This window comes from Oculina patagonica, chromosome 14, assembly GCF_052425735.1.
Source record: "Oculina patagonica isolate OP01 chromosome 14, crgOcupat, whole genome shotgun sequence".
Taxonomy (NCBI): Eukaryota; Metazoa; Cnidaria; class Anthozoa; order Scleractinia; family Oculinidae; genus Oculina; species Oculina patagonica.
In genome coordinates this window covers 11,935,265-11,959,752 of record NC_135771.1, presented here as the reverse complement: position 1 = coordinate 11,959,752, position 24,488 = coordinate 11,935,265, and the positions used below count along the sequence as shown (strand labels likewise).

The 24,488-nt window shown below is 39.4% G+C and overlaps 3 protein-coding genes and 1 pseudogene across 4 annotated transcripts; 2 read left to right on the top strand and 2 right to left on the bottom strand.

Annotated features, from left to right (window-relative positions):
- The first annotated feature begins 3,700 nt into the window (after positions 1-3,700).
- LOC144638913 (uncharacterized) lies at positions 3,701-4,664 on the top strand (annotated as a pseudogene).
- A 416-nt stretch (positions 4,665-5,080) lies between these two features.
- On the bottom strand, positions 5,081-6,827 carry LOC144638912 (uncharacterized). Its single transcript, XM_078498198.1, has 2 exons — positions 6,502-6,827; positions 5,081-6,385 (listed from the first exon to the last, which is right to left on the bottom strand). Exons 1-2 carry the CDS (start codon positions 6,612-6,614, stop codon positions 5,647-5,649), a joined length of 852 nt encoding a protein of 283 aa, XP_078354324.1. The 5' UTR covers positions 6,615-6,827; the 3' UTR covers positions 5,081-5,646.
- A 72-nt stretch (positions 6,828-6,899) lies between these two features.
- Positions 6,900-12,491, bottom strand: LOC144638910 (uncharacterized). The gene is made up of 2 exons (XM_078498195.1): positions 11,209-12,491; positions 6,900-8,043 (listed from the first exon to the last, which is right to left on the bottom strand). The coding sequence occupies exons 1-2, from the start codon at positions 12,383-12,385 to the stop codon at positions 7,721-7,723; spliced, it is 1,500 nt and encodes a 499-aa protein (XP_078354321.1). The 5' UTR covers positions 12,386-12,491; the 3' UTR covers positions 6,900-7,720.
- Positions 12,329-23,986, top strand: LOC144638911 (AP-1 complex subunit mu-1-like). Of its 2 annotated transcripts, XR_013568046.1 has the most exons (15): positions 12,329-12,973; positions 13,064-13,220; positions 14,139-14,206; positions 15,062-15,192; positions 16,062-16,209; positions 16,959-17,085; positions 18,428-18,570; positions 19,197-19,268; positions 19,564-19,653; positions 20,616-20,684; positions 21,304-21,358; positions 21,805-21,875; positions 22,521-22,596; positions 23,172-23,513; positions 23,546-23,986. XR_013568046.1 is itself a non-coding variant. In XM_078498196.1 (14 exons), the coding sequence occupies exons 1-14, from the start codon at positions 12,932-12,934 to the stop codon at positions 23,192-23,194; spliced, it is 1,272 nt and encodes a 423-aa protein (XP_078354322.1). In that variant the 5' UTR covers positions 12,329-12,931; the 3' UTR covers positions 23,195-23,986. The 2 variants fall into 2 exon arrangements, 1 of the variants encoding a protein (XP_078354322.1); XM_078498196.1 differs by having other exon boundaries at positions 23,172-23,986.
- The last annotated feature ends 502 nt before the right edge of the window (positions 23,987-24,488 follow it).

Below are 24,488 nucleotides of genomic sequence, written 5' to 3'. Positions count from 1 at the left end.
GAACATCATCAAAACATCTGTGGATCACCTTAACCCTGATCAGATTCCAGTAGTAGCGATGGGTCAGCCATTGTATGCATTCGCCAAGCAAATTCAGTGGAATATTCCAGAAACGTTTGGAGAGAGGTGATTTGTTATCATGTTTGGTGGGCCTTACGTTGAAATGACTTTCTTGAAAACCATTGGAGGATGGTAAGAGGGAAGTGGATGGACAGCTGCCCTAACTGAGGCTAACGTTGCATCGACAGGCACTGCAGACTCTTTCCTCAAGGCCACAAGTGTCACTCGGACAAGACGTGCTCATCAGGTGACAACAAGTAGTCTCTATGTGCTTCTAACCAAGGCATACATGAAATACAAAGAGGGTTTAGAACCTGAAGCTAATGTTGTGTCATTCAGTGACTGGTGTCTGAAGAAGGTAGCCACAGGAAAGTTTGCCGTGAACAAGACATCAAAGAATTTCTTAAGTATCCCAATCGATCATGCTCATGCTTTGGTGAAAGGAGATGTTGTGCTGTGGGGTTGACGGAGAATCCTAGTGCTCTTTGTCGGTGGATGGTATCAGGGCCAGAGATAACGAGAATCGTCAACGAGTTTGAGAACAGCATGGTTACCATAACAGGATTCACACAAGCCGAGCACAGTGCAAAACACCACGAAGATACAAGAAGTTTGCAATCTTTGTTTTACAGAGATGTTACAGCACTTACCAGAGCAATTGAAGTAATGGACAACCCCTATCAACCGCTATCACAGGATGATAAATTGCACCTTCCGCAGAAAAAGTGGGAACAAGCTGAATGTCTCCAGTCTTTCACGACTCCACAAGCAAAGATGCCCGAGGCTGTTGATGGCATCATCATCGATAGCTCAGTAGTGGTAAATATGATCAAGCCTGTAACAGAGAAAACATTCGCAGAATATTCAGAACAGTGTTTTCTACCCTACATTCAATCTCAGCTCTCTCATGCTAAGCGCCTTGATGTAGTGTCGGATGATTACATTGCCAAGAGTTTTAAGGCCATGACTAGAAGCAAACGTGGGCATGGTGCCAGGAGATGCGTACAGGCAACCAGTCAAATACCACGCAACTGGCAGCAGTTCCTGAGAAGTGACAAAAACAAGCGAGAACTCTTCCAGTTTCTAGCTCAAGATGTAGCATCACCACAACTAAAGGCAAGGAAATCCTGTGTACCCTTGCTCATAACAACACCGCGAATCTGGCTCCATGAACGCATGAAGAAGCAGATACCAGGATAATTTTGCATGCTGCAGACGCAGTCCAGGAGGGTCACCGCAAGATTGTGCTACAGACAGTTAACACCGATGTCCTTGTTTTAGCGACAGCACTTGCCGGAAGGCTCCAGGAGCAACAGGTTGAAGTCTGGGTTTCAATGGGAACTGCCTCTCATTTGCGTTACATAGCTGCACTTGAGATCTCAAACAGCCTGGGATTGAATATTTCCAAGTCTCTACCTGTATTTCACGCATTTACAGGATGCGATACGGTGTCCTTCTTCACTCGGAGAGGCAAGAAGACTGCTTTTACAGTATGGAAGAGCTACCCAGCCATCACAGATGCCTTCTTGCAGCTACCAACTACACCTGCTCCTCTAGTCAGTGAAGCATGTATGGCACATTTAGAATGGTTCGTCATACTCTTGTACGACAGAACAAGCAACAAAGCAAATGTTAATGAAGCCAGAAAGCAACTTTTTCCACAAAAAGGCAGAGCGTATGATGCAATCCCACCGACTCGGGCGGCCTTGTTACAGCATACAAAGAGAGCTGCTTATCAAGCTCGTCACTGTTGGGACAAAGCACTTACACCAAACCCAAATATTCCTTTTCCAGGCGATTTGGGTTGGATTTTCAAAGAAGGAGAATGGCAGCCTTTCTGGACGACGCTTCTAGATGTGACAAAGTCATGCAGAGAACTACTCAGATGTGGATGCAAGCTTGGCTGCAGAGGAAGATGTTGCTGTGAAAGAGCGGCTTTGAAATGCACTGCTCTTTGCAGTTGCTGTGACGTATGCAATAACGGATGATTACATAGTAATGGTCAACAACGAACATTCGATTCCACAATGACGAGAGTCGGACAATTTTGGGTAACTAGAGTGACAGATTGTGTAAACCATACTAAGTTCTGTACTAACAGCATTGAATGAGTGATGATAACAGTTACAGGGACCACAGAGAGGAATGAGCTAGGTGGGCTTTAGCCCCCCCCCCCCCCACCCCCCTCCACTTCTTTACAGTAACAAAAATAAAAAAATGAGTTAAAAAACAAACGAAAAATTACTTAAAATATTTCGTTTCTGGAAGCCATATAATCGATTCAGTTTGTAAAGGACAAAAGTAACAGCAGTTACTATTGCCAAAATAGACTCGCCTTCAACTTAGATACATAAAAAAAAACAAGTAAATGCGGACAATTGGCTCAAAGGTTTTCAGTTATTGTTGAAAAATGGTTAGGCTACTACAGGATCGTGCCCTTTATTAAAAACTGGCTTTTTAAGGGCGAGTGGACTTCTCATGAAAAAGGCCTGTTTCATCGTTGGTCAGTTTCGATCCGAGTAAATGGTTAAGTTTATAAGACGATACGGTTTGTTTTCGAGCTCATGCTTAAGGTAATTTATTTTGTAACATAAAGTGAAGTTGTCTTTTCTGTTTTCATTCCTTCTGGTAACATCTCAGTTGCCGGTACTTCAACATAGTGAGAAAGATTCGTGAGTAGTCAGGGTCAGTGAGTAGTTTATCGAATGTTTTTTGGAGTAAACGTCTTTTTATTGCAACGTTTTGTCGTTTCAAGCAATACTTTTACCAATCCTTTTAAGCGCTGAACGTTTAAATTTTTAACTTCAAATGCATTTTGCGGTATTTAAGTGAAATTGAAATCCAAATTTTCCCGGGGAGCACGCCCCCAACCCCCCTAAGTTCACTCACTTCAGGGGTTCGACTTTTAAGACCCCCCCCCCCACTCAAATTCTTCCTGCGCAGTCCCTGAGTTAGGTCAAACAATGATTGATTGTGTGAAGCATAGTTTACATAGAGTACTGTACTAAAAACATTCAAAAAGCGATGATAACAGTACTAGTTAGGTGGAACAAGTTTTATGAGCACAATGATTGATTGTGTAAAGCGTAGTTGTTACTGAGTTCTGTACTTAAAGCAAATGGTCGATTGTAAACAAGTAGAAAGAGAGCTGGTATTAGTTGAGACCGTGAGTAATTTATGTTTTTATTGTTTTAATTAAAAGTAAAGCCATAGTTTATGATATTTCTAGCCATTTTAAGTGAAAGAAACAGCTTTAACAAACACTTGCGGTAAAGCACATGTCACTTCCGGTCCAAAATGGCGGCCATTTTGAAAATTCGCGTTAACTTTCTAAATATATCGATTTGTAAATTTAAAAAATCGTTTTCTCCTTGCAAAGACTACAATCATTGTAACCAATGAAATTAATTGTTGTATGATCAAGAAAACAACATTTAATAACACTTACATAAAAAATGAATTCTACTTCCGGTTCAAAATGGCGGCCATTTTTAAAAATCGTCATAACTTGACAAAAAACGTTTTTTTTTATGTGGCTCCATATCAATATCCGTTAACCACATGAAAATGCTTCTTGATGCAAAATTTCATGCTTTTAACCAAAAGTGCACAATTTTTTCACATAACCGCCTGACTATAGAGTGGTAAAGTGCTGACGTCACGGTTCCATGGTAACCAATTTCTTGGTTCTAAACAAACCTTCCTCGGTTCGATTACAGTGTAAGATGGCGTTACTTTCGATAGCTTCCCTTGTTTCTTTTTTCGCGGGAGAGCAGAAATCTATAGATAGAGGTGAAAACCATTGCAGATCCAGTCATGTAGAGAGCTTTGCGTAACTTCCTGGTGTTTTGAAAGGAGAAGTTCATGCAAGCATGAAGAAAACAATCTACAAGGTCACGGTATGTCAAGCCGAACTACGACGCCATATTTTTATAAGTTTGAGTTGACCATATTCTTTGCATTTGTTCGTTCAAGTATCTTAATGATGCAGTTTTCTGATCACGTTGATACTAAATTCCCATGCAACACAGTCACTGCAATCCTTACGTTCTTTTAGGTATTTTTAGACGAAGAATTGAAGATCCGCTCGACCGAGTGCGAATGCCCTCGGGGCGAATACAAGTGCAGTCACGCAGCAGCGTTGTTTATCTACGGAATACACAATCCTAGTCGAACAGACGTCTAGTGTAGCTGGAGGAAAAGAAAAACTGTACAGAGGACAGAGGCTGTAAACGAAATGTTTCCTCCTCCGAAGAAATACGCTGCCTTATCACGAAATCCAATTGCGGAAGATCGAGCTTCTTTATACAAAGAGCTTTGTGACTATGGGAAGTTTACCGGATTGTGTTGGTTAATGAGTCCGGAGAAACCTCCTGTTACCTTACCAGTAAGAACAGTAGAAGACATAATTTTATCTGAACAATTTGTTTTACAACTTGGTGACGATCAGCTAACTTATTTTATGAACAAATTTCTACCTAAAGAAAGATAAAGATGGAAATATTGTCCTCAAAAAAGACCATGCCTACTGGCATCAAGCACAGGGAGAGATGTATTTCTCTAAGAGAGATCTGTGTTACTTTGTAGTATGGACCACTAAAGATACTGTAGTAATTAAGATTACTAAAGACAATTCATGGGGAGAGAATCTAAACATTTTAAAACGATTTTACTTTGCTCATATTTTTCCCAAGATAATTGAGGGTGAGCTGTAATGATTTTAATTTGTCTGGATAAGATCATCAAAATTATCCGGTGGATCTTAAATTATTAGAAGTTTGATTGAATTACCTGTTCAAGTTTTCTCCGTATGTTCCATTTCAATTTGTAAAATAAAAAATATTTTCTACAATAATTTATTTATTTTAATGTCTTAGTTATAGATATTCTTCATAGCTTATATGTTCAAAATTTCTAAAGAACGACAGAGATACAAGTAATGGCATAATAAGTAAATAATCTGTAAGAGTTAAAGACTGAGGCTTTTGCTCTGAGGTTTAAAATGACATTTATTATTCTCCATATACAACTTGAAATCAAAGTTTTCATACATGCTAAAATAATATCAAAGGCCTTAAGGAAGAGATACTCCCACACTAGAAAAATGAGGTAAGACTCCCTGGAAACAAAAAAAGAACAAAACAAATCTTTCCTTACTTGTTAGTAAACATGCACATATGTGGCAGTTTTAATTGTATCTCCACTGAGAGAGAAAAGTTGTATAAATATTTATGTGACACTAAATTCCCAGATAATTTTTTTCAACAAATAGTAAATCACTCATTTCATTCAATGAAACCATGGCAATTCCCCCCACAACTTAATAAAATTTAAACAGGCCCCATACACTTACAGGTAGATATCTATTCGAATTCTGTACCCTCACAACCCTCTTTTATCAGTGGAAATTGTAAGTTCACCAATGAAGTAATAACCTGAAACAGTTTGTCTGCATGACTCCTTAGCCAGGATGGAATAAAAGTAAGAATTTTAAAGTCTTTGATCCTGGCATTTGCTCTTTCTACATGGATTCTGCATTTGGCAATAGACTTGGTAGCTTTTACTTCACTTGAGGTAAATTTCCCATTATTCAGGAATGGTGGAATGTTCTGTGCAATCAATGATAACCCTACAGTTACCAAATAAAGAAAATGAAGACGGAGCACAAGACTTATTCTTGTCCCTGGAAGGCATACTGCTCATTAAATCCTCAAAAAACAAACTGTGCAAAACATGAACAAAAGTCAAAACAATGTTTGTTACAGTTGTAACACAACAGCCAAATAATTGTGCCAAGTGAAGGTTGGTATAGTTTTGTCTTAATTTCATAAGTGTGATAAATACCTGATCTTCCAACTTTATAGAATCGACTCTCCACCCATAATAATAGTTAATATTGTCTTTAAATTTAGAAATGTAATTGACAACAATTTGGAAGACGTCCTTAGTTGGGAGTCCAGTTTCCATTCTTAAGACTTCACAATCCATGGCGGCAACAGAATATCTTGTTCTTTGGTAGACTTGTTGCTCCTTAAGTTCTCTTAGTTCCTTCTTTAAACAGTCTAATTCGGCTTCTAGAATTGTCTGGCTGGCAGAAGCAACTTTTTCTTCGTCAGTTCTCGAGTCCGTTGACTCTTCAAGTTGGAGTTCTGATTCTGTGTTACTAGTACTCGTCACTGTGCGCTTTCTTTTCTTTCTTGGAGAAGTCGGTGCAAATATTTTGTTTACGTTCCAGGCAAACAATTCTGGTCCACGATTTTTGTCTCCATCACGGAAATGACAGCTACATACTCTTGAGTAGGAATTGGGATCGCGATCACCTCTCCTGAAAGGCAAGTTCGGTGATTAATGGAATGCTATTCGGTAACAATCACACGCGTAATTCCTGTTGATGCATCTAATTTAAACAAAATCGCCTACAAGATGCCGTGTTAAACGTACCTGATGCGGTCCTTCCAGCGTTTATATTGTTTCTCATCCTTGGGAAAACGAAAAAACTGACAGGTATGGCTTTCTGACTGATGATTGCAGTCGGGGACAAAACACTGCACCATAGTTGATGATGTCGGGCGACGAACGTCACCGAAAAACAACGTTTAAATACAATCCAGTTCTTCGTCAAGTTGTCAAATCAAAGAAGTTAACGTTTTCAAATTATAGACGAATGTTTTGAGCTAAATAGTAGCACTGAGCGCGACTAAGACCACAGCAAATGTGCTGCGATGCGGTTCGAGCTCTCTTTGTTATGGTTCGTTCTTACATTGTTTAGAACCACAGAATTAGTTACCATGGAACCGTGACGTCACACTTTACCACTCTATAAGTAATGTTTGACATTTAGACACTCTTGAACAATTGGAAACTGTTCTATCTTACAGCTTTAATTTCATTAGCCTCCAACGCAGTCGTTTTAATGGGTGATTGTGTTTTATTCTGTGCTTTGTTAGAGGGGGGAAGGGACGGGCTGGGGTGCATGGCTATATTTACTTCCAGATCAAAATAAGCCCACTGCACTTTGTTTATAACCATTTTATTGTGGAGCTACATAATAAATGCAATATTTTCTTTCGATATATGAAGCATATATTGTTTGGCAAGCATAATTTATAAGTAAAACATCTAGTTATCATATTTATTTAGCAGTTTTTGTAAATAAAACTATAAATACCCAAGAATCAACCAAACTGGTTGTCTAAAAATAGATGGCACAGCCTAGAAATGTTTTGTAGTAACCACTTTTTTACAAGCATCCTTCTGGTGGATAAATAGGTGTCCAATAAAAATAGGTGTCAAAAAAAGACAACAACAACTACTATTTACATCATTCAGACCTTGAAAAGGTACCGGTAATTTGTTTGCCTCTCACCCAAAAATGAAACTCCATTTAAAATACATTATATTATACTAACTGACTTGTAACTAAGGAACAAGGATTAATTCTTTTGGCGTGTGTGATTTTTAAAAACACCCTGCATTTTGTGACCACAGTATCGTATACAGTACATAGAAATACCCCAGAAAAAATAAAAAGAACTCAACACCAGTTGTAACTAAGACACTTATGTGAAGTTCTCCCAACTTACATAATAAGAATAATAGTTAACTAGTATGGAGCCAAACTGTGAGAGGAGTTTCAATTTTGATGTAACAGCAAAGAAAATTAATCATAATTGTCAAGATTTAATGATGGAGCAAAATTATGCACCATCATTTTAACTCGTTCTTTGCTCTTTCCAATTCTTTTCACAGTGTCTTCAATCATAGACAGTCTTTCCTTCTCCTCATTGTATTGATGCTCCAAGTCTTGGCATCTATCCTGACAATTTTCTTGTTTCACTTTGACACCATCAAGTTCAGTTTGCAGGCGGTTTATCTTTTGTTTTAGTTCGTCTTCATCCATCTGCAGTTTTTTCATCAATTTCTTTTCATCCAGGAGCTGTTCAGTGACCTCTTCCATGGTGTTAAGAACACTTTCAGCTTCACCTGAGACAACAAATTACCATGAGCTAACCTTTATTATGCAGTTCCAAAAAATATCCACACCCATACCCATACTCAGCGCTTCAAGCTGCGACCATTTTGGTCGCCATGGCGAGTGAAAATAAAATTTGGCGACTAAATTTTCCAAACAAGTCGCCAATTTGGCGACCAATGCAGTGCAGGGATGGCTAGACATTTGTTTTTTGCAGTATAATTGCTAAGCGAAACAAACAAGACCATAAATTTTTCCATTACAACAATTTCAATTGGAATCTTGCTTATCCGTTTGCATTGAGAATAAATCATGGCTTAGACTGAGCTGTTTTTGTTACGCTGTTTGATTTCTTCGATCGTGGAGCCGCCATTAATTTAAAGACCACATTAACGTTTCTATTGTTTATCGTGCTGTCCAAGAATTAACTTGTTTTACATGTTTATTTCCCTTACCTGTTTCTTTAATCATTAATTTACTTTTCTGCACAATAAAGGCTAAAAATCAACAAAAAACTCTTGAATACACCACTTTCATAATGGCGGCCAATTTATTTATTCTTTTATATGTATGTTAATTAGCCCTACTGGCCTCGTTTTAGAGTAAAAATTCTTTTGAATTTTTCACATGCTGACGAGGCCAGTAGGGCTAATTAACATACATATAAAAGAATAAATAAATTGGCCGCCATTATGAAAGTGGTGTATGCAAACGAAAATTTCTTCGTTGGAACTCTCTTCGAACGATTTCTATTAGGCTCATCATGGTCAGCGGTATTACCTCATGTAAAGTGGCACAAGGTGTCCTGCTTTTAAAACGCTTTGCTTTTGGCGACCAAAATTTTTTCTAGTGGCGACCATTTTACAAAAGAAAGTCGCCAAAAGGCGACTTTTAAAAAACTTGAGCTTGGAGCACTGATACTGGTTGCTCAATGTAATGTAATGTTTAATAAAACTCATTGCAGTAAAAAACTGAATTCCAGAGTAAAATACAAGGTAAAAAAATGTAAACTATTAATTACAATTATATATATACAATATAAGGTTCTATTATAAACAAGCTAGTTCAAGATTAATAGCGAGAAGTGACGAAGTCCTGAGAACGCTTCGTTCTGCAAGACTTGATGGTGCTACGACTTGTGCCGGATCTTAAATCGTAGTTGTGTACAATCTCCTCACGTCGAGGCAAAAGAAAATGAAGAGGGCTATTTACATCCTGAAGTTTACAGACATACTGCCGGCAAAGATGTTGGCGCCGTTCTCTCAAAGAAGTGAGGCCGAGCAGCCGTAATGCCTCCTTATAGTCGAGGGAAGGGCAGATAATAAACATGGCTCTCTTCTGGACTCTCACAATATTCTTATCTAAAAAGTCAGGAATGTTCTGCCAGACAGGGGCGGCATATTCTAAAATAGGACGCACTATTGTAACAAATACTTTGGCTAATGCTACCGGCGTGGCACCGCATTGCTTTAGTATCCTTAGGGAAAAGAGTCTTTTGTTCGCTTTTTTAACAATATAGTCTATGTGGTAGTCCCATTTTAAGTCGCTGCTGATGTAAACTCCAAGGAGTTTGTATGTTGAGGTTCGTTCGATTACGTTATTTCCAAGTATAATAGGGTTAATTACAAAATTATGGTTACTCATAAAATTGATTAACATTTCGTTGCATTTAGAAGGATTAAGTTTCATCTTGTGCTCGTTTGAAAATTCAAAAATATCGTTGGCAGCAAAGTTAAGCAAGCTTACACTATTTCTAGGGATGATTTCTAAGGCTGTTGTGTCATCGACAAACTTAATTCTAAGGTTCCAAGCACGTAGGAGGCTGTTCGTCATAATAGAGAATAGGATTACTCCTAACTTGGTGCCTTGGGGGATACCTCCTTTAGGGGTCTTCCAATCAGACACAGTGTTCCCGATTCTCACAGCCTGGGTTCGATTGCTTAAGAAGGCCTTAATCCAATTCACCAAAATGGGGCGCACGTCCAATTTCTCTAATTCCTTGATGAGAACTTCGTGATCGATCATGTCGAACCCTTTAGAGAAATCCACCATAAATAGCCTTGCGCCGCTGTTCCCAGTGTCGACTGGTTCATACACCGCTTGAAGGAGGTAAACCAGTGCAACGGTAGTAGACCGGCCAGCGCACGCGTATTGCCGTGGGTCTATCTTATTAGTAACTTGGGAAATCAGACGGGCACGGGTGAAACCCTCCATCACTTTAGCTAATGCGCAGGTGAGAGCGATTGGGCGCAGGTCTTTCTCAATTTGTTGTGGAGGGGAAATCTTAGGAATCGGGTTTAATATGGTGGCTTTCAGGGAGTCAGGGAAGTAGCCCTCGACTAGGGAGGAGTTATAAATGTCACGTACTACTGCGGCTAATTCTGGAGCGAACTCCTTTAGCACTCTGTTAGGAATCAAATCCCGTCCAACAGCTTTACGGGTCTTGACTGCTTAGAGGGCTTTCAGTACTTCACTCTCTGATACCAAGAACTCGGGCGGAACCTCTTGGGGTTCAGGTTGAAAGCAGCTGGGAAGTGGCTGCACTCAAGCTGCATATGGAGTTGGACCCCAGAATGATCTACTGGTGGTGGGGGTCTACCTCTGACATTGTTTACCATGAAGTTTAATCACTCGATGTATATAGTACACTATGTATAGCAGGGGTATAGCTAAGCTGGCTCATCAACAAGTCCAGCTGGCTTTTCTGGCCTTGGCAGCTCTAAAAGTTAACCTGTCTTCGTTTTCAAGTGAAATTTTAGCTGGATTTAAGTTCTCTTTCAGCCACTGAAATAAGCTGGTAGCCAGCCCTTAGCGACTTCCCTGATATAGCTGTATGTATACATTTGGAATTTTTTTGGCTCATTCCTCTTACCTCTCCCAGGTTCCCTCCCTCACACCACCCCTGTGGTGTGAATCTGCTGGGCTTATTGTGGTGGCATATCCCTAGCCTCATTTGAGGGTAGTATGTGTACATGGATAATGCTTCTAAATGGATAAATCACTATCCAATAAACAGTGCATTTGGCTTTGTTAACACTTGTATCTGCTGGATGGTGATTCATCCAGTGGATCAGGCCAGCATTATCCATCTTTTGAAGAAGAACCGGGCCCTGATCAGTAGTAAAACTAAACTACATGTACCAACAGCTGTTACTAACATACAGCTGTACCCTTACCATTCAGTGTATTACATCTCAGTGCAAGGGATTGATATTCTTCCACATATTGTCTTGTTTGCTCCTCAAGCTTTTGAAGTCTCTCTTTCTCCTTTTGCACTTTGAAGTCTGTGATTATTTGCTGAATTACAGTATTAACTGCAGTTGACTTTACAACTGTCTGACAAGTTGGGCATTTCTTGCAGTCCCGCAAGCATGCCTGGCAATACGTGTGTCCACACGGTATCGCTGCCATGGGCGTGTGTCTGGGTCCCGTCATCAGTTTTTCACAAAGAGGACAAGAGTGGCTAGCAATGCCTGAGTCATTGTCTTCCTGAACACTCTTTTGCTGTTGTTTATGACCGACGGCAGGCTGCAATGTATTTTTTAGTCTTTCTGCAACTGTATCTGCTAAGGCATTGAGCATATCTGCAGATAACTCTGGAGAGTTCAATTTCAAAGAAGTGCTTCCTGTAAAAGCAGCCTTGTTTTGAATACTGCCCTGACTTTCATTTAAAGAATTTCTTACTGCATTCTCAGAAACTTGAGCACCACCCTCTGAAATCTCACTACCATCGTAGCTTTGCAGACGATTATCAAGTTTATCATCACCATGGAAACTTGTATCGGATTTCACAGATGTCCGTGACGACGGCCTTAGCTTGTTATGTAGAGTCTGTTTACTTGAAGTAAGAGGTGTGCTATTTAAAGGCCCTGCAGAACTTGAGTTTCCATAATTAGATGGTGTATACTTCATGTTATGATCACTACTGTGTCCAATACGAGATGAGCTCGGGTTATTTTTACGAGAGCTTGACGCAGAAGGAGGTCTCTGTTTCCTAGCAACAGGATTATCACCCTTTGATATCCAAGAAACGACGTCTGAATGGTCCCTCTGTGGTTCGGGATATAACGGTTTTCTTCGAGGATTACTGTAAGGATTCCTGTTGGCAGCATTTTCGGGCGACGAACCGCCAGACAAACCTGAACGTGTTCGAAATTTTGGCACATCAGGCAGTGCAGCGTGATCCTTGTTTAACGACTTAAGTTTCGTTGACGAAGTCTTCGAGGCTTCTCGCTCTTTCATCCAATGGCTCTGTTTCTCACGAATTGCTTTTACTTTTTCGGCGGTTTCTTCTTTAGACTCGTTCTTTTTACTCGATGACCTTGTTTGTAGTTTCTTTCCTTGCAGAGACATAGTAATTTTGTCTCGGTGCGACTTAGAATAAATGTCACTACTAGGAAACCGTGGAAAATGAATGCAAAGATGGAGTGTTTATTTTCACGACCTCTCAAGCCGCCATTTTGTTTTGTTTGCGCCCGATTACTGTACGGTTACCAAGCACAATGCGCCGGGCGTCAAAACTACTTTATTAGGGAGAGGGTAAGTGGGGAATAATCAAGGACTTCTTTGAAGCTTATCTATTTCCTAAATTTGACAAACGCCTAATTTTTATGATTTTGTAAGAACCATAAGTTAACAAGATATCATGATTTTGGTTTTGAGATTGCAAGCAGCTGGTAGCGACTCACAAAACAAACATTGACTTTTCATACCCCTCCCCTAATTATTACTACAGGCTCTTGTGCTGTCGAGTTGGCCGTGCGGCTCTAATATAAGCCCTTTACTGGCCATAGTCTCATTGAAAAGTGGTTGTATTTGACTCAAATTGCACTATAACCTTTATTTTTGGGTACTATTGTGTATTTTTACGTTTTGTTTGTGAACTGAAACAACTTCAAGATGTCGATGTCCGCCCTGTTCGTCCTCGACATCAAAGGAAAGGTGAGTTGTTCTTCCTTTTGGACCGAAATGAGCTCAATTTAGGGAAAGAACGCGACATTCTAAAATTGTGCTTGCATTTGAATCTCCCAGGTGATAATATCACGGAATTATCGTGGAGATATCGAGATGTCTTCGATCGAAAAGTTCATGCCTCTTGTATTGGAGAAGGAAGAGGAAGGAACTCAGACGCCAATCTGTGTTCACCAAGATGTTACGTTCGTATACATCAAGTACAATAATCTCTATCGTATCCTTTTAAATTTTTGTAATCAGGTGTTAAATAAATCTAATAATGACAAAGCAAGAACCGAGTAAAAGTTCCAAAGACTACTGGAGACTAAATTTACAAGTTAAATATACTTTTAATGAGATCAAAGATCAAATGTGTAGAATATGTTATTTTGTGGTGTGGATGTTGCCATTTTCCTGCTATCGAGACATTCCAAAAAAAAGTTTCCAAATTCCCTGTGTATGACAAACACTGTCACAGAGCTTGCTGGAGCATTTTTTCAAAGAGGCCAACAAAATTTTGAACCTTTTGGATGCAGTTTTGAGAGGTGCCAACAGCAAAAAACTAGGGTGTCGGGATCTCCCATAGGGGGTTTGGATCATTTTTGGAATGTTCCATCCTGATCCCATATTGAGAGGATTTTTTCGACAGGTGCATGTACTTATGCATTTTATGATACCAGAGCTAACACTGTGGTTTATAAGGGACCCCAAGTGATGAGCTCTGTGGAGCCCATAACCTTATCATTTCACTGCCTTCAACCCTGATCTTACAGAACTCACAGCCTTGAATCTTTTGTCATGGCAACCACAGCCCTGAAAATTGAAATTTGATCACTATTCTATAGTACCCAGATTGTATTATTTTTGTAGGCTTATAATTTATTAATAAATGGGATGCGGAGAAAAGATCCATCTTTTGGCTTGATGATTTTTAACAGGAAGCACAAGACTGTAAAATTTATCTTTGCTGATAAATGTATAGAACATAAATCTTTAAATGAAAACAAGATGAAGGGAAAATTATACAATCATATAACCTATAGAACATTGTAGTCTGCTCTATGTAAATTCACATAGTACATGCACAGTGCATATAATTACAATAACTTTCAGTAGCAAGTAATCAACTGAATTCCTTGACGGCAGTTTTCAGTTGTTTCAATGACAAAGAAAAATGCCAATGTGGCCTTGTTATTTGTCTTCCTCCACAAGATGGTGCAGGTAAATCATTTATGATCTTATAATTTTTTTTTATTTCTTGGCATATGATGCCCGCCATAATTAATAGAGAGAAATGGTTAGGAAGCCCGACAAACATCAAAGGAGCAAACAAAGAGGCCAAGATTTATATTGGAAAGTCCACTTCTTTTATAGAAGCAGGATTCCCAAGGTAGCAGGAACCCAGAAAAAATGGCGACAATTTTCAGAACATTTGGTAAACATTTTGCAGTAGAAATAGCACAAAGAAAGGGGAACTACTAAGAAAGGGACAGGAACTGGGAGGAAAGGTACAGGAAGCAGGAGGTTTAGACCCCCCTCCCCCCTATTCCTTATACCCATACTGGTGACCATTGGGATGCTCTATAAAACACTTCAAAAGCAGTCAATGAATTCACAAGCCTTTCTTAATATGTTTTTCCAGCAAACTGCATACTCTTAGTTCATTAAGATGACAAACTGTTATTAAAATAACATATTGAGGTGATACGGTGGAATCCCAATTTCTCAAACCTCCTAGGGTAACGAAACTTTGTTCGAGAAATCTGGGGTAAACACACAGTGTGTGACTAAGGGAAGAAAACCACTTTTGGTTTGAGTTATTGTGAGTTTCGAAAAATGGTGGGCTCGAGAAATTGAGGCTCCACTGTATCTTCTTTTTAAATTCTCTTCAGTTCAAAGTCAGCATCTTTCCTACAGCTTAAGTGTAGTTGGAAATGAGGTCATTCATTCTATGACTACCTGTGGTTGTTAACTTTTCTTGTTTGAATATGTTCACTTATTGAAAGGTCAAGATACAGATATATTATGAATTTTGATGTAATCAAGATTTAACATGCCTTATTTTGTACATTGTAGGTGTTTACAGAATACTTCAAAGAACTCGAAGAGGAGAGCATCAGAGACAATTTTGTTATCATTTATGAACTGCTGGATGAATTGGTAGACTTTGGCTATCCACAGTTTACTGAAACAAAGATCTTACAGGAGTAAGTGATATACTGATTGTATTTATTGTGAATAATTATCTCAAACTAATTCAGGGCTTTCAATAACACCCAGCACCTGCCAGAGCTGCGTATTCTGTCATGAATCACTGACTAAAATTCATGCAGCTTTCTATGAGGGGAGCATGCAGCTTTTATAAGGGAGGCAGGAATGGCACACTGGTGAGAGCGCTTGCCTCCCACCAATGTCAGGGATTTAAAAATGTTTTAAAGTACATGTAGGCGTCAGCAACTGGAAGAGTAGGCCACAGTGACAAGCCAAGCTTGTTCCTCACAAGCTGTTTGCTATGGCCAAAGTAACCAGTGATATAAAATCAAATAACCGGTGGAACTCTGGCGGGTGCCAGCTTGTTTTGAAACCCTGCAATTTGGTGCTTGAGTTTGCTGTTGGTTCTTGTCCTTGCTCCAAGGATGTTTCTCCGGGTTCTCCGGATTTCCTCCCGCCAAAAACCTACACTTCTTAATTCCAATTCAATCTGCAATTAGTGGGATCGGAAGAGCCACTATGTGGGAGATGCCACTGTAAATTCCCATTTATTTATTCCCATTCATAAAGGGCAGATTTTTTCAGCTTCTTAAACTGCCCTCTGATGGGTGCCATTAAAGGACAGCCAATAGTATGACTACAACTATTGCATTATTATTAAAATTATTAGTAATTCAACAACCACAATACTATTCCACTAGTAGGTAAAATGATCTCAATAGTCACTCCTAATATATCTAATGGTTCTATAATTTACCACAGGTCATGTTTTGTAACTACCACCTTATTAGCCTAGCTGGTAGCAGAACACCTTAAATTATAATAATATGACATTTTTTTATAAATTGACTTCTGTATTGACCAGGTACATCACTCAAGAAGGTCATAAACTAGACGTTGGTGCGCCAAAGCCACCTGTTGCTTTAACGAATGCTGTCTCCTGGAGAGGAGAGGGAGTCAAATATCGTAAAAATGAAGTTTTCCTAGATGTGATTGAGTCAGTAAATTTGTTGGTATGTACTTTGTCTTTAATTTGAGTTACAAATAAACTTGTGATACAATACTATCAAAATCATTAACTTTAAAGTGGTAAATCCGCCGTAAAGAATTTAAACCGTCAGCAGTACAGTTCTTAGTAGACAATTGTGATTTTAACAGTCACTCCATGGCCGTGTAAAACATTGTTTTTCCAGAATTTTCATAAATAATAATGAGCCCATCGTGGCCACAGGGTCAGAAAAACTCATGAAATGTATTCAACCTTGAAGAAAGAATGTTTTGTTTAATTTTAAAGTGTTCCATGCTGTTTTGTAGCAGAGAATGTCTGAAAACCAGGAAGCTTTTTGTTGGCTTTCCCAGCAAAAAGTGAATTGAATAAGTAGTGTCAATTTTTTTCAATAAGTATGTGATGAGAATTCTGCCGCCACCGGTACAAATTCCTAATAGCAGTATTACCACTCTGACTTGTGATTTTGGTAGTAATGAATTCATGAATACACTGTTATTTTGTGCTCATGTTATGTGTTCAAAATACAGTAAAACTGCAACTTCATTCAAACGAATGTTAGGGATGGCAAAAGGCAAATAAGGTGACACTAAGAAAAACGTTTGAGACAACAAGACCTGTAAAATTTGCCTAAAAATCCTTGGACTTCCTTGTGCGTTTTTGAAGTATCATTTGCAATATCTCATGTTATATCCAGGTTTTTTATGTTGTCTCCGCCTTCAAATGAAATTCAAATTTTTAATATTTTCCTCCTAGGTTAGTGCAAATGCCAATGTACTACAGAGTGAAATTGTAGGCTCAGTCAAGATGAGATGTTACTTAACTGGCATGCCTGAACTACGACTGGGATTAAATGACAAAGTTCTGTTTGAAACCACCGGACGTAAGTGTTTTAATTTCCATTTTTTCGTATCTAGTTGATTAGTTAACTGCGCTGCGCAGTTCTTGCTCTGCACGCGGTTTATTTTTTTTCGTTTTGTCGGTGACCAGACCCAGACCTCCACTCGGTCGAGCTTGAAATCACGCGATGTTTAGAAGCTACAAATCAGTAACAAATGGAAAAGTTTTTTCTTTTTTGTCTTTATAAAGTATGCTTAGTGTGAACTATTCGATTTTGAAGCGTTTGGTTCATGGAAAATACTAAATTTCCACGCTTTCAAAGAGAAATATAATTTAGCGGGCCACAATCTATGAATAAATACCATTACGATGGTGGAAAAGAATGTGCTGACATGACAAGTTTCACTTTCGATCGGCTAGACCTCGAGTCACGTAATTTTTCAAAGCTATCCAGCCACCTTTTGAAATCTTTGCGAATCCTTTGGTCTTTACTTAAAAAATTCAGTGTGAAGTATTTTGAAGCGTTTGAATCAAAGAAAATACTAAAATTTGATGCTTTAAAAGAAGAATTCGCTTAAGTGGGCAAGAATTTACATTTATTTACATTACGTCTGTGTCCTGGAATGTGCTGGCGTTAAATTTCTACTTTCACAAGGCACCGATCGGCAAGAATCACGCAATGCTCTGAAAGCTTAACTGCTACAAATGGAAACTAACCTAGCATGTTAAGTGTAAAATGTTCGACTTTTAGCTTTACAAATTTTTGGAGCTGTGTCATCTAGAGGATTTCTGAAATCTGAGGGAAGACCACTGAGACAGACATGCCCTGACTTGCAAGGGTTACGTCATTGGTAAATTAATTTCCCGGGGAATTCCCATTCAGCAAAACACAGGTCTAGAGCGTATGGAACTAGTCAACCATGAAATGTCACGCAAGGTGTTTTCTTACCATCTTGTTTGTCAGTCGCAACATTGTTCGACGCAGCCTGCGTCACGCAGGTAAAGGGGATAAGGGGAGGGGGGTGCATTTTTTGTTCCCCCCACATGGCTCCCCTGAAGTGCTCGCGAGACCAGCGCAGTTGTAAGCTCTAAGAGCTCTTGTTTATAATGTAGTCCATTCTGTTTTGTGTTCCTCGACAAGGCAGTTGACTCATTCAATGCCTCCTTCCACCCTGAAGTACAAATCGGTACCAGTGAACTGTCAGAGAAACCAGACAAAATACCAGTGAGTCACCCTGCATTGGACTAGCATACTATCCAGGGGGGATTCTGCCCAGCAGTTGTGGGTGGGACTATGACCCACTATGTCCTCTTATGGGATAAACGTCTGGGTCTAATACTTGAACCTTTTTAAACTGACATTGTACATTTTGTTTTTCCCGTAGGAAGCAAGAGCAAAGCTGTGGAATTGGAAGACGTCAAGTTTCACCAGTGTGTCCGTCTGTCCAGATTTGAGAATGACCGCACAATTTCTTTCATTCCTCCAGATGGAGAATTTGAATTGATGTCCTACAGGCTCAACACTCATGTAAGAGTTCAATCTTGACTGTCTTTTTCTCTTTTCGTAATAAACTGCAAATAATTTCCCCAAATCCATGTCATGTTAAATCCAGTAATTGTTTCGTTACAAATCACAAAATATTTCATAACCAGTGAATTGGAGGGAAAATCATTGCAAAGAAGCACGCACACATGACAGGTGACAGCCTTAAATAATTTTTGTTTTTTACTTCTTGAATCTGAGTTCAACAGAAATTCCACCTTAATTGCATTTCACAACTACCTGGTTTCTGTTTATTGGAAAGGTCAGCACAAACCGTCAAGTTTCCTGAAAGTTTCCTTGCTTCCCGTATTTATAGGTTACCTCATTTTCAGGGTCTATACTCTCGTTAACCATAGCTCTCGACCAATGAGCGAGCGGGAATTCTCTCAGTTATTGTTAAGACAATGTTACAAACATTAAGAGATTCCGCGACATTGCATGCCTGGTATAGTTAACAAACTTTGTGGAACTGGCTGAACTTTTTTCCTATGTGATGAACCTTGATGTTAGAAACAAGAAAAAAATAAGGGACTGTTGCATAATCAGCTTAAAGTGATTGCCATTGTAATAAACAAACTTTCAGCGTAAATCTTGTTTGTTTGTTACTGCAGGTTAAGCCTTTAATTTGGATTGAGTCAGTGATTGAACGCCACTCTCACAGTCGAGTTGAGTATATGATCAAGGTAGGTCTCATTCTCATGCTGGTTGTTTTTAATAATAGATTGAACTTCGCCTTCATTAGCCTTTCGACCAGCAGCACTGTGCTTTTTCATGCTGCGAAGAAAAGAAAAGATCCAAAATTTCTTTGTGCGTGTAAACTCTAGGTGAGTTCAACACCCTGGATTTCATGCAAAAATTATAGTTACCAGTAAACAGGAAGCAAAATCGAAGGTTTCTTCTAAATGGGAGGTGTCACTTTGATTTACTAGAGATTCAAGGGTATTAATAATTTATTATGTTTCTATTGTAACCATGCAGGCTAAGAGCCAGTTCAAGAGACGTTCAACTGCCAACAACGTCGAGATTCACGTTCCTGTTCCACCAGATGCTGACACTCCTAAATTTAAAGTATGAATTTCTTTCTCTTTCTAACTGTTAAGTTTAATTTCCACACATTTTTTTGTACTAGTTCGGAAGTATGGACAGGTCTAAGATGTTTTTGATACATTAAGAGTGGAAAATATTCAATTTATATTTGTTAGGCATCACAAGTTTCCTAAAGCTGATTCAGGTACCGGTAGTAATTTTTTTCGAATCTACGGTATTCACGTCGTGCAAAAATAATGTACGACTTTCAATCGGCCTTTAGAAACTAACTCCTGCAAATTATAACCATTCTTTTGATTTTTTCCTACCTTAGTGATGAGCAAAGAGAGCATTCCAAAAAAAACACTTGTAAAGTAATTTTTTGTTTTGCTTTTTGCCTATGAAGACCATTGAGGCAACATTTTTGGTGGAGATCACATGTTTTAAGTTGGGGGAATAAGTGCCAGTTTTTGAAAATCTTCGTTGAACTACTCGAAGTGTTTCAGATTTATTTCGTCCAATCAAACTATTGTGAGCTTTTGTGAGTACTCCGAAAGCAATCGCGCGAACAAATACATCATGTTGCTTAGCAACTTCTGTGACGAACACCACGGGCCCAGTCACGTCTCGGAGGAAAGATTTCGTCATCAACTGGTACTTTATCCCCTGACTGGTTTGTTAGCTTTCAGAAAAAAAAATGAAAAAATTTTTGTATTACCTCCAGGGGTGCTCCCCTTTCCATGGTTGCAAAGGAACCCTGTACATTTCTGTGCCATTGGCCATCAATGAAGGAGGGCTGAAGTAAATCAGCTTAGTTGTGGTAACAATAGCAGACTTTTCAAGTAAACATGCCGAGTTTTGAGTGAACTAAGGATTAAAAAAACCCTTTCCAGGGGGTACTTCTTAAGACTTCTTGTATTGCATCTTACCTTTTGTAACTTTCTTTCTTTCTTTTTTACTCTTCTTTCACAAAATTAACCTCAAAGTTCACTGTCCCTCTTTAGACAACTGTAGGAACTGTGAAGTACACTCCAGAGGACAATGAAATTGTGTGGAATATGAAATCCTTCCCGGTAAGTCCAACAAACTTATACATGTAGAGCAAAAAGGGCGTGGGTTGGCAGCTTTTATCGGCTTGTTACTCGGTTTGGTCAGAAATCGCGTGTAGTAACTTTGTGACTTGCAATAAACTGTATTTTCTTTGGCTTTGGCTCAAATAAGCATACTTGTCGGAGATAGTTTTCACTTTGGCTTCTTAACGCAAGTCAAGGCTTTTTTACTTGTTGCTTGGTGCAGCTACGCGACGGTATGGAACTAGTCTGGCTTGAAATACAAGACCATTTTCACTGTCAATACGACCACTGACTGTCTTTGCGTTACTAAGCTATGAAAAGCGAGATTTTGCAAAGGCAAGAGGGCGTCAGACAGAGAAGGGGAGGACAGGTGGGAGGGAAAAAAAATTTACCACTGGGCCAGCACGGTGTTACTTGAGGAAAGAGGCCGAAAACCCGAGTTAATTTGCTTACATAGACAAATGGAATCACTAGAGGCACACGCAACACTGACTCTTAATACCCTGAGGAATTACAAAGACACCGGCGTAGTGCGCAGACTAATTCCTTGATTATTTTGACAGTGAAAATAGTGAAAGGGTTCTTCTGACGTGGAATCGTCATCTTTTGTCTTTAACAGGGAGGAAAAGAATTCTTGCTGAGAGCTCATTTCAGGTTACCAAGCGTGGATTCAGGTTAGTCAGGTTGATTTACCAGTACTGCCGAGGGGTCACGTTCGCTGGGTCGTGTTTGTCAACAGTTGTCAGACGCATTTCATCTTAAGTCTTACAAAGGTGCAAGGCAGCGAGGCGTGCGAGGCGCTCGAGGCGTGCAAGGCATGCGAGGCAGAAATCCCTACTCCAAATAAAAAGGCTAACGGCAAGCAACCTAAGCTAATTGTAGGCTAACCAGAGTGCCATTTAGGCTTACCGAACTTGCGAAGTGCTTTTTATGCTAACCGGAATGGATCGCACGCTTCGCTGCCTCGCACTTTGTGACGACCATTTCTTCTTTCTAGCTTTGATAAAACTTACACTGTTGCGATTGTGCCTCACAGTAAAACATAGCCGATAGGATTTTACTCTGACATTCTTCAGATCATTTTATTTGATGAAGTATTGTTTGTTTGTTTTTTCTTCAGAAATCGATCAAGGTAGACCACCAATCAAAGTCAAGTTCGAAATTCCTTACTTTACAGTATCTGGCATTCAGGTAACTCATTTACATTTCTTTTCCCTACTTCCTTACCATGAGTAGGAAGACTTGAGGCTCCCAAAATGTTATAAATTACCGTCAGATTGAACCATACAGGCGGGGAAATAAGTGCCAGTTTTGGAAAATCTTGTTGAAGCACTCGAAGAATTCCCGAATTATCGTAAAAAATGTTGTTGTTAATCATCGTGGTAGAGTACAATAATAATAAAGTTTTTTTCGTTTGTCTCACGACGTAGTGTCACTTGTGATGTAGATCGCGACGTTTCGACTGCACACTGCTAGTCTTCATCATGCGATAAAGTCGACTGGTTGTGCGTGAACTTGTAAAGCACGCTGCTGCATTGTGATTGGTTGGTTTTCAACAGCTGTGATTGGTGCATTTCGATCCTGATAATTCCCGAATTATTTCATCCAATCAAAAACTTGCGCGAGCGCTCACGAGTACTCCGAGAGCAATCTCGCGTGCAAATACGTCATGTTGCTTAGCAACTTCTGGTACGAAAACCGCGGGCTGAGTCACTTCTCGGAGAAGTGATGTCGCCATCAACTAGCACTTGTTCCCCCAAATACAAAGGGCTTGTGGTAATAATGGACACATTCAGTGAACAGTTTATTCATTCTCCTCTATTTTGTTCTTCGTAGGTTCGTTATCTAAAGATTATAGAAAAGAGCGGCTACCAAGCCCTTCCATGGGTCCGTTACATTACACAAAATGGAGGTAAGTCATCATTCATCCAACACTTAAAAAACACGAAATGTTTTCACAATACCGGGTAGTGCTCAAGGGAAAGGCAATGTAATCACATGTGACCAATGTCAACAAACGCAATTAACAAACGGTACCAAACGCGGACCGAAAACATATGACCGTCACCAAGCGCGGGAAAACATGTAACCGGTGCCAAGCGCGGGAAAACATGTAACTGGTGCCAAGCGCGGGAAAACATGTAACCGGTGCCAAGCGCAGGAAAACTTTGTAACCGATGCCAAGCGCGAAAAAAAAAAACATATAACCATTGCCAAGCGCGGGAAGACATGTAACCAGTGCCAAGCGCTGGAAAACATGTAACCTGTGCCAAGCGCGGGAAAACATATAACCATTGCCAAGCGCGGGGAAAAACATAACCAGTGCCGAGCGCGGGAAACCACGCTTGAACAAGTCACGATTGGTTTTGGTTGTGCTTCTTTTGCTTTTGGTTGTAGAAACAGCATGTTTCCTCTGGTAAGTTAAACCAAAACAAACACGTGTCGTCAATCGCAAACCACTAACATTCTTTGTTATTTCTTTTACAGATTACCAACTGAGAACGACATAAAAAAGACGCCTTATATTTAGTTACAAAATTAAATGTAATTAAATTTACACGTGAATCAACTGTCGAAATCGAAAAGATCATTAATAGTAACATTGTACTGGCGAGGGGTGCTACGTGCTCACTCGCATAATCCTGTTGAAGAATAGCTTCATTCCCAAGCCGTTTGTTAGTTGTTTTTTTCTGTAGTGCTCTCAAATTTGTTTGACTGACTAAAAAGTAAAGAGTTCGCGGCATTTTTTATAGTGAAAATCAAAATTAGAAACTCTTCAAGTGATCTTTTATGAAGAGGTCGTAGACCTACGCTTATTGCCCATCTAGTGTTAAAAAGCGTCATGAATTTTTTCAAGTTAGTCTTTTGCAATCAACCTCAATCTTTCCTAATCTTAACCATTACTGATGCCATTTTAGTGTTTTACTATCTTGGTAAACTATTATTTTGAGTATTCCTTCGATTAAAAAGCATTATTTTTTACATCGGAAAAACACATTTCTTGCATGTATATCTCTTAATGGTTCGTTACATAGATCTCTTGAATTAAAGATCAAATGCATGCTTTCCTTCTTTCGATGGCTAGAATAGCTTTAAATCTCAAAATCGTGATTTTCGTGTAGAAAGCTGTTGAAACTGGTCACTTGAAAACAAAAAACAAAACAAAAAACAGGAAGTCAGGTGTTGTTATTCAATGATTGTGTCAGATGCTCTAGAAATATGTATGAAACCTTACCCTCGTAGTTGCCCAGCAAATACGCAAGGCAAAAATGAAAAGTAAAATAAAGCTTTGTTTTTCTTAAGCTGTCGTTTCTTCATTTGATATAGCTCGTAGAGAAGAATGTAGCATAATCGTCCCGCGATATGCGAATCTAAGCCAGCGAGGCCTTGGCTCCAAAACGTCGTTTTCTCGTGCCAAGACCTGCCAGCCAATCGTTTCGAATGGATACCACTGCTTTCAGGTTAAACAAAAGACCAGTGAGGTTGCTAAGTAACAGAGTTATGGGGGTCAAGGAGAAGAGGTTAAGGAAAAAGAAAGTGCCATAAGATCTATTAGTGGTGTGCTTCCACACGATGTACAGCGATCTCATCATCGTCTAAACGGTAGTGCCAATTATGTTTTTCATAAACTCTGGTTAAAAAATTCCGGCATTGTCGTGGCTCAAACGAGAAAGGGAGTTCGGAGTCTTCCGATGAGAGCTCGTGTTTGACTGCATTTTTGTCGTTTTTGGACTGCTCAATTATTCACGAATATCGGCGAGAGTTTTCATTCACTTGATAACAATAAGCAAATGATGTGAACTT

What these genes read in the sequence shown, in the direction of transcription:
- LOC144638912 (XM_078498198.1), bottom strand. Translation starts at nt 6,614, where the DNA reads ATGGTGCAGTGTTTTGTCCCCGACTGCAATCATCAGTCAGAAAGCCAT. An exon ending in CGCTGGAAGGACCGCATCAG is followed by an intron (nt 6,386 to 6,501) that starts GTACGTTTAACA and finishes CTTGCCTTTCAG; the next exon opens with GAGAGGTGATCGCGATCCCA.
- LOC144638910 (XM_078498195.1), bottom strand. Translation starts at nt 12,385, where the DNA reads ATGTCTCTGCAAGGAAAGAAACTACAAACAAGGTCATCGAGTAAAAAG. An exon ending in GAGATGTAATACACTGAATG is followed by an intron (nt 8,044 to 11,208) that starts GTAAGGGTACAG and finishes TTGTTGTCTCAG; the next exon opens with GTGAAGCTGAAAGTGTTCTT.
- LOC144638911 (XM_078498196.1), top strand. Translation starts at nt 12,932, where the DNA reads ATGTCGATGTCCGCCCTGTTCGTCCTCGACATCAAAGGAAAG. An exon ending in TCCTCCACAAGATGGTGCAG is followed by an intron (nt 14,207 to 15,061) that starts GTAAATCATTTA and finishes TGTACATTGTAG; the next exon opens with GTGTTTACAGAATACTTCAA. An exon ending in CCTACAGGCTCAACACTCAT is followed by an intron (nt 18,571 to 19,196) that starts GTAAGAGTTCAA and finishes TTGTTACTGCAG; the next exon opens with GTTAAGCCTTTAATTTGGAT.